A 15,930-nucleotide genomic window follows, 5' to 3' on the forward strand; every position below is an offset into this window, starting at 1 on the left:
AAAATTTTCTCTGATAAATTTTTTAAAGACTGGAAAAAATTCAGATACCGCCTCGTGATCGAATCGTTTCAAAATTTCTCATTTATGAAGCATTGAAATGTTATAAAATAAATAATTTAATTTAACAAAGGCCGCGTTCCGTCGATACAATATTTTAATCATCGATATAATGTTTCGTATTGGTTGTGATGGTTCTCAATCATCTCAATAGATGGCGCGGGGTGCCCCTTAGGCACATGAAACCGAAAGAGTAGAAGAAATTCGATTACTGTGGCGGGATCACGGGTGGCCGAGAGGCTGCGCTGCTACGGTTTGGCAAAAAGACGCGGTTCGAATCCCGCCACGTGATCAATTTTTCTATTCTCTCAAAATTTATTACAGTTTTTTTTACGTCATAGCATGTGCCGCGTGTAACGCACAAGCGTACGCGTTCGCATGTCGGCGGGGCTGGTTAAAGGAAAATTACATATGAAGTTCATATTATCACGTGTGTTGTACGTACAATGTATTTGTTAGCCGTTATTTATGTAAATGAATGGATGGATTTCGAATTTGGAATTTCGAATTTCGAATTTGGCATTTCGTATGTAGAATTATGATTTTGGAATTCTGAATGTAGAATTTTAAATTTGGAATTTCGAATGTCATATTTCGAATTTGGCATTTCGTATGTGGAATTTTAAATTTGGAATTCCGACTGTAGAATTTTTAAATTTAGAATATCGTATGTAGAATTTAGAATTTGCAATGTGTAATGTGTCAGGTGTACGTGCGGCACCCGGAGCTGGCGGCCGCGAAGGCGAACCGGGACTTCGTGCTGCGCGCGGTCTGCTCCGCCGTCGACACCATCTCGGCCGTCGCGCAGGGCCGCCCCACGCCCAACAGTGGTGCGCTTGTTTGTTGCCCTTATGTATAATAATCTGTACTAATATTATGAAGCTGAAGAGTTTGTTTGTTTGAACGCACTAATCTCACTGGTCCGATTTGAAAAATTATTTCAGTGTTACATAGCCCATTTATTGAGGAAGGCTATAGGCTATATATTGTACCACGGGCGAAGTCGGGCGGACGGCTAGTAATTGAATATTTACATATGTAGACGAAACGCTATGTTAAAAAACTGACAATATTTTTTTGTGTTTTCTTCGTTTTTCTATTCTTATTGTGAGAAACAATGAAAAAAAACCTTCTTTCTCTCCATTTCTTTAGTGTTTTTTCCTTCATTCAATCAATCGTTTATGAATCAAAGATGAGAATCATATAATCTGCTAATAATAAGGAATAAATAAATTAATTAAAAAACAGCGGTGGCTCAGTGATGAGAACCTCAGACTTCAAAATCGATAAGTCGGGGTTCGAGACCGGGCGAGCGTGCAGGAAATAAATTGATTTTTCAATTTATCTGCGCATGTAGATAACATCACCACTGCTTAAAGCGGTGAAGGAAAACATCGTGAGGAAACCGGCATGTCCGAGAATCAAAAGTTCGACGACATGTGACATCTGCCAACCCGCACTTGGCCAGCGTGCTGGATTATGGCCTAAACTCTCATAGGAGGCCTGTGTCCCAGCAGTGAGAACATATATGGGCTGGTGGTGAAGGAATAAATTGATGCACACACTTGCCAAATGGGGTTTTTTCTATCGTATATGATATAACACTTTTTATTTATTTATTTTTTTCTCATATTCTGATATATTTTTTAGTTTCTTGCACTAACCCTAAAACCTCTTGCATTTCCTTTCCTACCAGGTTGCCTGGCAGAGATTGCTGTCTAGCAATAAGGCCGCCTTTTGTACAAAATATCATTGTGCCATATTATATTTTGTATAAACTTTACTTTCTGTTTTGTGCAATTAAGTATTATAAATAAATAAATAAATAAATAAATATTACACATTGCAGGTACCAACCGGGTGCCTGTGGAAGGGCCGGGCGAGCTGGCTCAGGCTCTCGACGACTTTGACGTGAGCTTTTTATTTATTTCACACGCTTTTATCAGCTTCACCTGTATGTTTGTATGTAACCGACTCGTTTGGACTCGATTCTGACCCAGTGCTAACGGACAGATTGAACTCAAACTCTGTACACTTATCGCGGATCGGTGACAATAAAGTAGTTACATGAGTTTATCTCATTATCCTGATTAGGATCGGCGGGATTCAATAATTTCCTTACGTATACTCTGCGTAAGAGCAAGTGAGACATTTTTGTTGATTCTATCATTTAAGTGTGCTTTTTATGAAAAACTGTTGTTTCAGTAATACAAACAGACACTCAATGTTATTTATATGTATATATGTGGAATGCATAACAAGTGTTAATTTTCTCGGGCCTCGCGGGCAATTCCGCGAGCGAAAGCCAGTTTTAAGATGAATTCATAAATAAATAACATAAGAAATATAAATGACCAGGAGCGCATGGTTATGGAGCCACTGGCGTACTCCGAGCTGCGAACGAGACCCTCGCTGGAGGAGCGGCTGGAGTCCATCATTTCCGGCGCAGCACTTATGGCGGACAGCTCCTGTACCAGGTGACGCTCACATTCAAATCCACACACACACACACACCCACACACACCCACACACACCCACTCAAACTCACACATGGAAAATTTAAAACTCACAACAAATTAAAGAGTTCCCAACTCACACTCGAATCACATACAAAGGCAAATATAGATTTGTAAATAAATTTTGTCAATTCCACAATATCCTGCGATACGTTTTTTTTTTTTTTTTAAATATGTTTGGTGTGTACCTACAGTGAAGTTTTCATTTATTCATTCATTCATTCATTCATTCGTTCATTCATTCATTCATTTTTCGTTCATTCATTCATTCGTTCATTCATTCATTAATTTATTCATTCATTCATTCAATTATTCATTCATGATAACATATATTCAGGGACGAGCGGCGCGAGCGCATAGTGGCGGAATGCAACGCGGTGCGGCAGGCGCTGCAGGAGCTGCTGCACGAGTACATGAGCAACGTGAGTGAGAGTGAGAGAGAGAGAGAGTTTGGTCCCTATTTTTCTCTTTTTTCCCCGTTTTTTTTTCTGTGAGCAATAGAGAAACGCTCGATCACGATCACGTCTGCTGGTGAACGTGGATGTGGAGTAAGATGGAGTATGCTTTGATTTTAATTGAGTGAGCCGTTCAATTGATGGGAATTGGGGGGGGGGGGGGGGGGGGGGGGGGGGGGGGGGGGGAAGGTTATACGGTCTATGTGTCTTTATTAAATAAATAATACGTAATGTAATTTTGTGTTATCTACGCTCGTATGTTGTACGCTCTACGTGATAAGCGTATATGTTACATGTTAAGCTCTATGCTCAGTACTCTACCCCCTACATGACACAATATGTACAGTCTATATCTATGCCCATAACTCTACACTCTACATGATATATCTTAAGCGCATATGATACGCTTCAAGCTCTATGTCTCTACAATCTACGTTATATATTAAGCTCTATAACTGTACACTCTACATTATATACGAGTATGTCTATAACTCTACGCTCTACACTCTACATTATCTATGAGTATGTCTATAACTCTACGCTCTACACTCTACATTATCTACGAGTGTGTCTATAACTCTACGCTCTACACTCTACATTATCTACGAGTGTGTCTATAACTCTACGCTCTACACTCTACATTATCTACGAGTACGTCTATAACTCTACGCTCTACACTCTACATTATATGAAGCTCTATGCACATTACTGTATGTATGTACGCTCTACACTGTCCGCACGGCAGGCGGGGCGCGCGGAGCAGTCGGAGGGGCTGGAGCGCGCGCTGGAGCACATGTGCCGCAAGACGCGCGACCTGCGCCGCCAGCTGCGCAAGGCGGTCGTCGACCACGTGTCCGACAGGTGCGCCCCCACGCCGCCCCCACGCCGACATGTTGCATTTGTCTTTGAATTTGAATTTGAATTTTGATTTTCGGTTCGGGTTGTAATTTTTGATTTTGGCGTTTGGAATTCGATGTTGGATTCGGGGGATTCGATTTTGATTTATTGATTTGAATTTGAATTTGATTTTGATGTAGATTTTCAATTGATTGCGACTTATATTTTGATTTTAATTTCAATCCGAATTAAACAAAAAGATCTCAAACAAAGATTATTATTAATCCAATTAAACTTCGTTTAGAAGCGTTTTAGAGTCGTCGAAATTTAATATAACATTTATGCTAATATTATAAATCTGAAGAGTTTGTTTTGTTTGTTTGAACGCACTAATCTCAAGAACTACTTGTCCGATTTGAAAAATTATTTCAGTGTTAGATAGCCCATTTATTGAGAAAGGCTATATATGTACCACGGGCGAAGCCGGGGCGGACTGCTAGTTTACTGTATAACTGCAATTAGGAAAAGAGTTTTTTTTCGAAGGGGAGTTTGCAAGAATCTTTCTCAAGTAGTTTCCAAATTAAAATTTAAAAACTCTGATTCTCATACTGATTCTAATTTTCATTTCTATTCCGGTTTTTACACTGATTCTGATTTTCATCCCGATTCCGATTCTGATTCTGATTCTGACCGTGCACCGTGCGGGCGGCAGCTTCCTGGAGACGAACGTGCCGCTGCTGGTGCTGCTGGAGGCGGCGCGCGGCGGCAACGAGAAAGAGGTGGAGGAGTACGCGCTGGTCTTCGGCGAGCACGCCGGCAAGCTGGTCGAGGTGAGACCACACCACTACGCCCCACTCCCTTTTAACTGACTTTAAAGGGGTCATTTTGACTGTATATATTTTGGAAGGTTCTTTTACTGGGTGAACACGATTTTTCGCTGACTTCAAAAAAGTCGAGGTGGCAATTCAACTGAACCTTTTTTTTTTACTTTTGTTTTGTACTTGAGTACGATTCGGCACGAATTGGGCCAGCTTGCTTGGAACGCGAACGGGAACGCTCGCACAGGAGACCGGCGTGAAATAGAAGAGTGCTATTGTGTTTCGTACGGTGAGTGGGGGAGCCGGAGGCTCGTTTCCTTTTCCTCTCCCGTCCCAGTCTTTTCCTTATTTCCAGTCGTCAATCCTTTCCTTATCCCTTAAAAGTGGACAGCGCATTCGCTGAGGCACCTCTGCATATACTACTTACTATATTATGTATCTGCCAGTATCCTTTTCCTCACCCTTCCCAGTCCATTCCTTTACTCCCTTTAACAATCCTTTCTTTGTTTACCCCTTATTATGCGGCAAACCTCTGCTCCGTTCCCGGGCGGCGGTGATCGCTTACCATCAGGCGCACCACCAGCTCAGTTGCCCGCTGTGACAGCAAAATAATCATGAACCATGACCTTTCTGCATCAGGTCGCGAACTTGGTGTGCTCCATGTCGAACAACGAAGACGGCGTGAAGATGGTGAGGCACGCCGCGGGGCAGATAGAGGCTTTGTGCCCGCAGGTACGTTTGTGTTTTGTGTTCAAACTTGCAGTCCGCTCCGGCTTCGCCCGTGGTACATATATAGCCTATAGCCTCTCTCAATAAATGGGCTATCTAACACTGAAAGAATTTTTCAAATCGGACCAGTCTGAGGTCATTTATGACCATAGGGTCATTAAACATACATCCTATCCTACTAATGTTATAAATGTGAAAGTTTGTGTGATGGATGGATGGATGTATGTGTGTATGTTCGTCACTCTGAACCGATTGTAATGAAATTTGCTATGTACATAGCTGGACAACTGGAATGACACATAAGCGAGGCTTTTCATCCTAATATTAATCTGATTTTTCAATTTATCTGCGCATGTGTAACACCACTGCTCGAAATGGTGAAAGAAAATATTCTGAGGAAACCGGCATGTCCGAGAATCGAAGGTTCGACGACATGTGACATCCGCCACCCCGCACTTGGCTAGCGTGGTGGTGGCCACGGCCTGAACCCTCATAGGAGGCCTGTGTCCCAGCAGTGGGAACATGTATGGCCTGATGATGATGATGATGATGATGACGATGATGACGATGCAGGTGGTGAACGCGTGCCGCGTGCTGGCGGCGCGCAGCCGCTCGCGCGTGGCGCAGGAGAACGCGCGGGCGTTCGCGCGCGCCTGGGAGGCGGCCGTGCGCCTGCTCACCGACGCCGTCGACGACCTCACCACCATCGACGACTTCCTCGCCGTCAGCGGTAAGGGGGGGGGGGGGGGGGGGGGGGGGAGATGGGATGGGCTTAGAGTGTGTGTTGGGTTCGACACTGAGGGCGGGGGGAAATGGGCTTAGGAGTGTAATTTGGGTAATAAGTGATTAAAGGGTGGTGGGACTGGGCCTAGAGTATATGTAACTTGTTTTTTTGTTAAGACTAGGGGGGGAGGGTTTATGACCTTGAAAATGTCTATAACTTTTTTTTCGTAATAGCCGGGGGAGCTTTTATGAAATTTATGAAAAAACTAAGAGGGCATAATCTCGGGTGTATATAAGATTCTTTTTCATAAGTGTGGGGAGGAAGGGACATGACTTTCGAGTACATAATAATGTGTATAACTTTTTTTCGTCAAGTGGCGAGGACAGCCTAGAGAATTTGTAATTATTTTTTTTCATTCAAGTGCCATGAGCTTAGAGCTTCTTTTTTTTTTTTAGATGGAATTATCAAATGTGCAGAACAATAGATTTTGAACGTTATTGCTACGGAATAAGGTGTCAATTTGAACGCAAGACATGGCCATAAGTTATTTATTATTTTTTTTACAGAGAACCACATCCTGGAGGACGTGAACAAGTGCGTGGTGGCGCTGCAGGAGGGCGACCCCGACTCGCTGGAGCGCACCGCCGGCGCCATCCGCGGCCGCGCCGCGCGGTGAGTCCGCCCGCTCCTCTCCGCTCCCTTCTTACTAGTCCTCGACTCCTTTCTATATCCCTTTCCTCTTGAAAACGGCCAGTGCATCCGTAGAGGCACAACCTCTACGGATGTTCACGGGTGGTGGTGATCGCTTACCATCAGGCGCACCACCAGCTCGGTTGCCCGCTGTGATATTAAAAAAGACTTCAAATAATCGGTTTAATAAATGTTACAAAAAAAACTTTGAAAATAAAACTGCAACGAATGACCAAGTAATATTCTAGGGAAAAATTTTAAACGATTACATGAATTTAAAAATAGGCAGTGGGGTATACTGTGCGACTCATTTGCGTAAGACTAACCCATCTCTACTTACCATCAAAGAAAGAAAGAAAGGAAGAAAATACATTTATTAATGACTAGCGGTCCTACTAACTACTGAACGGCTTTTGGTGAAATTTGGTATACAGACAGGGTATGAGCCGAGTTGGGTGATAGGATACTTTTTATCTCTTGGGATAAAACAGGAATCTTGATACCCGAGCGGAGCCGGGACGAGCGTCTAGTTTTTAATAAATATTTTACTTGCCGGCTCGAAGGATCACTGAATATTCACACTGGTCCTTCGAAATGGATTTAAACTAGCTGCAAGAGCTATATGTTTGTCTGTCTGTAGGGTGTGCTCGGTTGTCACGCAAGAGATGGACAACTACGAGCCTTGCATCTACACGAAGAGAGTGTTGGAGGCGGTGACTGTACTGCGCGATCAAGGTACGTGGCGTTTGTATTGATACAAATGTTTGTATCACGCTAACAGCATTTTTAGTGATACAAATGTTTGTATCAAGCTGACAGCGTTTGTAGTGATACAAATGTTTGTATTAAGTTGACAGAGTTTGTATTGATACAAATGTTTGTATAACACTAACAGCATTTGTAGTGATACAAATGTTTGTATCAAGCTGACAGCGTTTGTAGTGATACAAATGTTTGTATTAAGCTGACAGCGTTTGTAGTGATACAAATGTTTGTATCAAGCTGACAGCGTTTGTAGTGATACAAATGTTTGTATCAAGCTGACAGCGTTTGTAGTGATACAAATGTTTGTATTAAGCTGACAGCGTTTGTAGTGATACAAATGTTTGTATCAAGCTGATAGCGTTTGTAGTGATACAAATGTTTATATCAAGCTGACAGCGTTTGTAGTGATACAAATGTTTGTACCATTTAATGGTATTTTTAAATTTTATTATACGAGAATGTTTCATTTAAATCCAATCAGGGGTATGCAAGATACAAACAGCTTGTTTTTTTTTCTTCTGCCTATTATAATCAAAATACCATACAATACGATAGTCAAAATACCGGTCAGTGTGTACTAACTAATGTCTGAAATGATTGAACCAATTTTGATTATATTTTGTATGATTGGATACTTTACTTGTAATTTCAATTATGTGTGAAGTATATAAAAAGGTTTGGTATGTTGAAATCTCAACAAAAGAGTTATCCGAATTTACAGAATTAAAAAATATGCGCTCTAGCGGCTGTATTTATATTGATAAATTTTACAAATTCTAAGATTCAACAGTCATTATATGTCACTAAAATCGATAATATAAGCATTTATTCTGTTCAATATCACGTGGTGTTGAATGAAACCAAACTATTTTTTGTATTTTTGAAATAATTTATATTTTATAAAAGTATATAAAAATAACACTATACACTTAGAGTAACACTTAAAATGACAACATTAGTAAAAACACTAAACTCCTCGACGGACACTCAAAATTGAGTGACACTCAACGTTGAGTGTCACTCAATTGAGTTCCGTTTGGAGAGTATTGAACGAAAATTTTGATACTAGAGTAATTTATTCAAGTGTAACGAGTATCCGTTAATGTTAAGTGGGTTAACGGAAATAGGCGGTTGTTTCGTTGTTTACGCTTCGGGTTTTGGCGGGTGCGCTCTGATGTACTCCAGAGCGCGTATAATCGCCTCGGGCACTGGCGGGGGCGTGGGCACGTGGGAGCCCTGCAACGGAAATGTGTAATCGTTAGTGTAATTAATGATTATTAACCATGTGTCTATGTATATAGACCAATCTGGTAGTCATTTATCGTAACTGAAATAATAAAAATCATCTCGTCTTTTAAGCTGGATCAAACTGCACATGGCGTTCAGATTTGATTAAATTCAGTCGAATAGTTTAGGAGTCCATCGCGGACAAACGTGATGTGTAATTTATATCTATTAATATTATATCCTACTAATATTATAAATGCGAAAGTTTGTAAGGATGTGTGTGTGTGTTTGTTTCTCTTTCACGCAAAAACTACTGAACTGATTGCGATGAAATTTGGTACGTAGACAGCTGGACAACTGGCATAACATATATGCAACTATTTGTCCCGATATGCCTACGGGATACGGACTTACGCGGGTGAAATCGCGTAGGCGCAGCTAGTAATTTCTATAAAGGTCAAATGTTTCACCATTCTAACTCTGTACACGTGACTCCCCTGTTGTAAAGTTGTGCGAATATTCACCTGTACTTGGTAACCGTTCTCGTCGGCGGTGTACGCGAACTGGACCACCTCACCCTCGGGGGAGGTCCACTGGGCCTGTCCCTGCACTACTTGAGCTGGGTTTTCCTGGATTTTGGAAAATAATTGATCAAACATTGTGAAGAATAATGGAAAAAGAGTTTTTTTTTATACTATTTTCGCTCGTGTCCCATACTTTATAAGCAGACTTGAGCTTTTTTATGGCAGAGCAAGCTAAGGAGCAGGTGGGCCACCTGATGTTAAGTGGTCACCACCGCCCATAAACACTTGCAACACTAGAGGTGTTACAAGTGCTTCGCCGGCCTTTCAGGGACATATACGCTGTTTTCTTGAAGGCCCCAATGTCGTAATATACTCGCTCAAAAACACATTATGCGGATTCTGTATGAGTGGAATTTTTATTTATTGGCGGGCAACTGAACTGGTGGTTCGCCTGATGATAAGCGATCACCACCGCCCGTGATGTAGCGCCGCTGCGGTATGCGTTGCCCGCTTTTAATGGTTACGGATAAGAAAAGGAATGATGACGGGGAAAAAATAAGTGGGAGGGGTGAGGAAAAGGATACGGGCCCTTTGACTCCCCTCCTCACCGTACGAAACACAATAGCACGCTATTATTTCACGCCGGTTTTCTGTGGGGGTGCTGTACTTCCCCGGTGCTAGCTGGTCCCAATTCGTAACTCGACTCAACCCAACTTAGACCCAACGACCATTATGTCCAACTGTGGATATAATTGCTGATGATGATGATGGTGATGATGATGATGACTCGACTCCCACACTATACTCCAGCTAACTGCAATACTCACGGCCTGAGGGTTGTTCAGGGCGCCTCTCGCCTGTGCCGAAATCCCATTATCCGTCTCGACGACCCACTGGTACTGCCCCTCCACCCCCACGTCCAGGTCCTGTTTCAGGATCTTGGCGTCGCGCTCGCTGTGCCCCACGATGTGGGACACGTCGGCGGCCGCGAATGCGACAAGGCAGGAGACGATCAGGAATTTCTGGAAATTTCTACAGTGGTTATTTCTTGTGGGGGTAGGTTTTATATTTTTTTTGAATTGGTCAACATTGAGTGGTCGAAGGATTTGATCGTTTTGAAAGATCGGGTTTTTTCTACACGAAATTAGTCTGTCTATTCACTTTCTACTCAGCCTGAGCGCTGGCGATATGCAATCCAAAACAAATAAACAACAAATCAACAAGTATATAAAAAACAACATGAACATAGGATTTAAAGACATACTCTTCCTCAATATAAACGCCAGGACTCAGGATTAATGAAATACTGAAATTAACGAGCATTGTTCCTAAAATTCCGTAATGTTTTCCACCGACTTCGAAAATAAATAGAAAGGTTTTTAATTTCATTGATGATTGATTGATTGATTATTATTTCTTTTTGTATTTGTAACTTCATAACTTTTCACTGGGTAAAAAAACTTTTTACTGGATGAAAAACTCATTTGAAAACATTTCTAATTTAGTTAAGTTTTTTTTTTAAAGTATATATTATTTTTAATCAACAATTGATCGTTTCAAATCTTCGTCGATATGTCGCCCGTCTAGATTGTAATCTCACAGTGTTTATACGTTTTACCGACATCGCCCTCGCAGGTCCTTCGAGCCCTCAGCATCGAGCATTCAACTCGATAACTTTGACGCATAAATTTATAGTCGATCGTTTATTTCGTAAATATATATATGTGTGTTTTTTTTACAATATACGGCCGAAGGTCCGCTGTATATGGCGCCCCGGGCGGCGGCCGACCTTTCGCTCCTTCGAGATGTGCGCTTGCGCAACGCTTGATGCAACCAACATAATATATTTATAATTTTGTCGGTAATTTGGCTGCGAGCGGTGATGCGCGGAGCGGGGAGCGTTTTTTTTTTGCCATAATGGAGAAGTTTCTTTTTTGTTATTAATAACAAGTGGTGTTTTTTCGATAGTGCTCCGGGTGACGATTGATCACGGCTTCGAGGAATGCGCTTGCGCAATGTTCTGCGTTTATAATGTGGTTAGTTTGGCTGTGAGTGCTGATTCGCTGAGCGGTGGGCGATTTCTTTATTAGTTTGGCGATTGTTTTTAATGTAACAGTTTTTAAAAACACGGCAATAATAATGATGAATACAGAAACGTATATAACTTTTTAAAGAGTTACGAGTATAATGTATGTGAAGCATATTAGTTTCACAAGTTTTTTAAGGTTTTTTTAATGATTATTTTGCTTGCTGCGCCCAGCGGATTCACCCGTTGAAATATCGGGATAAAAAGTTGCCTATATGTTATTCTAGTTGTCCAGCTGTCTACGTATCAAGTTTCATTGCAATCGGTTCAGTAGTTTTTGCGTGAAAGAGCATCAAACACACACATTCTTTCAAACTTTCGCATTCATAATATTAGTAGGACTAGTAGGAAGTAGGATTAAAGACATGAATTTTGATTCGTTTCTACTCTCAGACCGATAATTTAAAGAACCTATAAACTTTCAATAAATTCAACACGTACAATAATTATGTTTAACTGCTTTAAACGCTGAACTTATTATGATTGAAAAAAAATATATATATTTTTTAATCCGCTACCCGCTCCGCTCTTGAATGAAACCTCGCGCTTAACGATATACACGCAAATATTTGGCCTCGACATTTGTGAGACGCTCACTTCATTAAAATATCATCTTTTTTTGTTTATGCACGCGTTATTTATTCAATTTGGAAACGTTGCGTAAGTGACATTTAAGTTAGTTAGCCTACTTGAAATAAGCGCGGTATTGTTTGCTCGGTGGATTACGACATCTACTTCATGTGACTGTTTTTATATAATTTCAAAGACTTTTAATATAGATAAATTTAAAATCTATATTAGAAATGTATTAGTTCAGATTGCCTACTATAGTTTCACTACATAGTATAAAACAAAGTCGCTATCTCTGTCCCTATGTCGCTATGTATGCTTAAATCTTTAAAACTACGCAACGGATTTTGATGGGGTTTTTTTAATAATTACAGTGTTTCAAGAGGAAGGGTTTACATGTATAATAATATCTATTAAACTACTCCGAATTATCGCGTGAGAGGCCGCGGTCAAAAGCTTGTCCTACTAATATTAAAAACGCCATATTTTTGAAGTATGAATGGATGGATAGTTGTTTGTTCGCTCTTTACCCTTTCACGCGAAAACAGCTCATCGTATCTGAATGAAATTTGGTTCAGAGATAGATTATAGTCTGGATTAGCACATAGGCTACTTTTCACCCGGGTACCGCGCGAGCGACGCCGCGGGTAAAATGTGAAGTAAACGGTAAATTACTTATTTCGACGATTCAAACGCGTATTAACGAGAAATGGTGTTACGGTTAAACTACACTACCCAGCCTTTTCTCTAAATGTCCATTTTTGAATAAAAAAAGTTAAGTCCCATGTCCCCCAGTGGGGTATGGGGCAGATGATATACATCTGTTTCACTGATCTATATGGACAAGTAGGCGATCAGCCTTCTGTGTCCTGCCAGACCGAGACATTGATTTTTTTTGTGCGTCCCTACCGGGAATCGAACCCAGGAGCCCTCGGTTTTACGCTCACGCGTTAACCACTGTACCAAGGGGGCTGTCAGTTATTTTTTATCCGACATATTGCAAAAAAAAAATACTGCTAATGCCTGACTCTATGGTACACGGCCCACGTGCGACCGGCGCGTGAGTGCATAAACTATTTAGCGCATCTTGTATTATGCGATCTCTTTTCGGAAAATGATCTATTGAAGAATCCAGTAGAAATCATTGATTTTTATGTTTATTTATTTTCTATGAATTATATTATTTAGTATTGTGTAAAGAACTAGAATATAAGTATTATATATTTATATGTTTTTCTTTTTTGGTATGTTTTTTATTGGTCATAACTCTGGGGAACCGAAATTAGTTATTTTACGAACCTTTAAATATTTAAAACTCTGAAACTGGACATCGCGATAAGTCATAGGATCTCTCTTTAATTGTTTTTCAGTAAAAATGTATATACTTAGTATTTTCTTGTGTTTGATTTTACGCGAGTATTATAAATTTTGAAATTAAAGAATTTTTAACGGATTTTAAATGCGATTTATTCGCGTAGCGTTTTCAGTCTCCCCGTGACCACGCTCGCTGTTCGAAACGTCGGGTTAATAATATAATGAATAAATCGCGTTTAAAATCCGTTAAAATGTGTTTAATTTCTAAATGTATATGCTTTATAATTATTTAACACGAAAAAAACGAAATCGCTTTCAAATTGTCAGAACTGTATCAAGTTTTAACTAATCAAATTTAAATCAAATTCATAGAAATCTCCTCCTTCTCTGAAGTTTCGGTTGAAAAACTCACATAAACATATAAAACGCACTTAAAAACGAGTTTTCAATATTAAAAACAATCTTAATTTTTCAAGCCCAGTATTAAAATTCGCACGTTATAAAATAATCTTACTTCAGTCTTGTTTCAAACACGAACATTTATTTATTCAATAACACTTCATATAGAAACACTTTTGAATCTAATTTTTAGTTTTTATAGCATTGAAATGCTTTAAAAATGAGAAATTTTGAATCGTCATAACACAATTATAACATTTACCACCGGTTCGGACGGCAGTTTCTACATAGAAGAGCCGGCAAGAGACTCTGTAGTTGCTCTTAAAATAATATCAATTTTATATAATCCACCACGAACATTTTTACTTTTGTATGTTTGCAACGTGTTCACGCGGAAAACGGCTGGAGCGATTAAAAAAAAATTCTTTCACCATTACAAAGCTGCGACTTCACTGAGTGACATCGGCTATATATGTACCGCGGGTGAAGACGGGGCGAACAGCTAGTATATCATAATAATAATGCACAAGAACCATCACTTATAAATAGTGTTTAAATTACGTTAGCTGTTTATTACTGCAAAAAACCTTCTTCGGAATAATCTTCTTCGGAACTATTATTATGTAAACATATTACCTACTAGCGGTCCGCCCCGACTTCGCCCGTGGTACATATATAGCCTACAGCCTTCCTCAATAAATGGCCTATCTAGCACCGAAATAATTTTTCAAATCGGACCTGTAGCTCCTGAGATAAGTGCGTTCAAACAAACAAACTCTTCGGCTTTATGTTATTAAAATGTAAAATTGACATAATTAGATAATAGCAACTACAGAGTCTCTTGCCGGCTCCTCTCTGTAAAAACCGCTTTCCGAACCGGTGGTAAATGTTAAAACTGCGTTATGACGATTCAAAAGTGTCTCTATAAGAAGTCTTATTGAATAAATAAATGTTTTTATTCGAGTTTTAATGAATTGTATTGTCGATGATTGTAAAGATAGCGCGATTCGAAACGATAGTAAAACACTCGCGTAATTATGAAATGAACCAACCATATTGACGATGGTGCTGCGGGATGACACGACTGCAGCTCGCCACCAGCGCGGTGCTTTTATATGCTCGTCGTTGGGCGGGTTCGGAAGGTCACAGCACAGCGCTGTGCGGTTTTCGTGTGACCTAGGCGACGGTTTTGGGGTCACCGGCGTGGTGTGTTTCGACTTACGGGTCGGCGACGTCTCGATGTACGGTGCGGAGGGATGTGGTTCGTTTTCGATATTGGGGGTTAGTTATAAATGTAAATAAATAAATAAAAAACATTTATCGATAACAAGGCCACACAGAAACACAAAAATGTAAAAAAAAAACAGTAAATTAATTAAAAACTAGAACAAAAAAAAAAAAACAAACTATACACATTAAAACTTACAACCTAAAAAATAACTCAGATACTGTGCGGCAACGTCTGTTATCAAAAGGGGCCTCTCAGTATGAAGCTGCAGTGACTTTTGAGTCAACTAGCAGCACTGATTTTCAGAAACCCCTATTGACAGTTAGAGTTACAGCATGTGTGATGTGCGTGCGTGTGTGTGTGTGTGTGTGTGTGTGTGTGTGTGTGTGTGTGTGTGTGTGTGTGTGTGGTTGGTGTGGGTGTGGTGTGTGGTGGGTAGTTATTGAGTCGCCTGTCTTATTTTTGGAAATTAGGAAGGATAGAATCGTTGGTTTTAACACGCGCACAGACACACAGATAGTGACGTCGTAGCATAGAGGAAAACAAATCTAATTCAAATTTAATTTTTTGGTGATACATTTTGTATGGTGCCTAAAATATAGTTATATTAGCAATCAAATAATACATGATACACCCTACTATACTACTAATATTATAAATGCGAAAGTTTGAAAGGATGTGTGTGTGTGTGTTTGTTGCTCTTTCACGCAAAAACTACTGGATCGATTGCAATGATATTTGGTACGTAGACAGCCGGACAACTGGAATAACATATAGGCAACATTTCCATCCCGATATTCCTCCGGGATACGGACTTCGCGGGTGAAACCGCGCGGCGCAGCTAGTATGCAAATAAACCTTCCTCTTGAATTTTCCTATCTATTAAGAAAAAACCCCATCAAAATATGTTGCGTAGTTTCAAAGATCTTTGTACATAGACACAGACGGCTGAAAGCTTTGTTTTACACTATGTAGTGAACAGTATCTGCGA

General features: G+C 40.2%; 2 protein-coding genes across 2 annotated transcripts in view; one reads left to right on the forward strand and one right to left on the reverse strand.

The window, feature by feature from the left end:
• LOC119838433 (catenin alpha) overlaps window positions 1–15,930 on the forward strand; it is a 46,500-nt gene that overhangs the window by 4,169 nt on the left and 26,401 nt on the right. Inside the window, exons 5-14 of the mRNA XM_038364380.1 lie at window positions 764–887; window positions 1,907–1,968; window positions 2,416–2,534; window positions 2,911–2,995; window positions 3,774–3,889; window positions 4,578–4,695; window positions 5,323–5,415; window positions 5,986–6,142; window positions 6,703–6,808; window positions 7,467–7,561. Of these exons, the coding sequence (XP_038220308.1) occupies window positions 764–887; window positions 1,907–1,968; window positions 2,416–2,534; window positions 2,911–2,995; window positions 3,774–3,889; window positions 4,578–4,695; window positions 5,323–5,415; window positions 5,986–6,142; window positions 6,703–6,808; window positions 7,467–7,561 (1,075 nt within the window). The remainder of the gene's footprint in view (window positions 1–763; window positions 888–1,906; window positions 1,969–2,415; window positions 2,535–2,910; window positions 2,996–3,773; window positions 3,890–4,577; window positions 4,696–5,322; window positions 5,416–5,985; window positions 6,143–6,702; window positions 6,809–7,466; window positions 7,562–15,930) is intronic.
• Window positions 8,469–14,874, reverse strand: LOC119838540 (larval cuticle protein LCP-17-like). The gene is made up of 4 exons (XM_038364518.1): window positions 14,764–14,874; window positions 10,170–10,364; window positions 9,343–9,447; window positions 8,469–8,827 (listed from the first exon to the last, which is right to left on the reverse strand). Exons 1-4 carry the CDS (start codon window positions 14,764–14,766, stop codon window positions 8,735–8,737), a joined length of 396 nt encoding a protein of 131 aa, XP_038220446.1. The 5' UTR covers window positions 14,767–14,874; the 3' UTR covers window positions 8,469–8,734.

This window comes from Zerene cesonia, unplaced genomic scaffold, assembly GCF_012273895.1.
Source record: "Zerene cesonia ecotype Mississippi unplaced genomic scaffold, Zerene_cesonia_1.1 Zces_u003, whole genome shotgun sequence".
Classification (NCBI taxonomy): Eukaryota; Metazoa; Arthropoda; class Insecta; order Lepidoptera; family Pieridae; genus Zerene; species Zerene cesonia.

What these genes read in the sequence shown, in the direction of transcription:
- LOC119838540 (XM_038364518.1), bottom strand. An exon ending in CCCTGAACAACCCTCAGGCC is followed by an intron (nt 9,448 to 10,169) that starts GTGAGTATTGCA and finishes TCCAAAATCCAG; the next exon opens with GAAAACCCAGCTCAAGTAGT. An exon ending in AGAACGGTTACCAAGTACAG is followed by an intron (nt 8,828 to 9,342) that starts GTGAATATTCGC and finishes TTTCCGTTGCAG; the next exon opens with GGCTCCCACGTGCCCACGCC.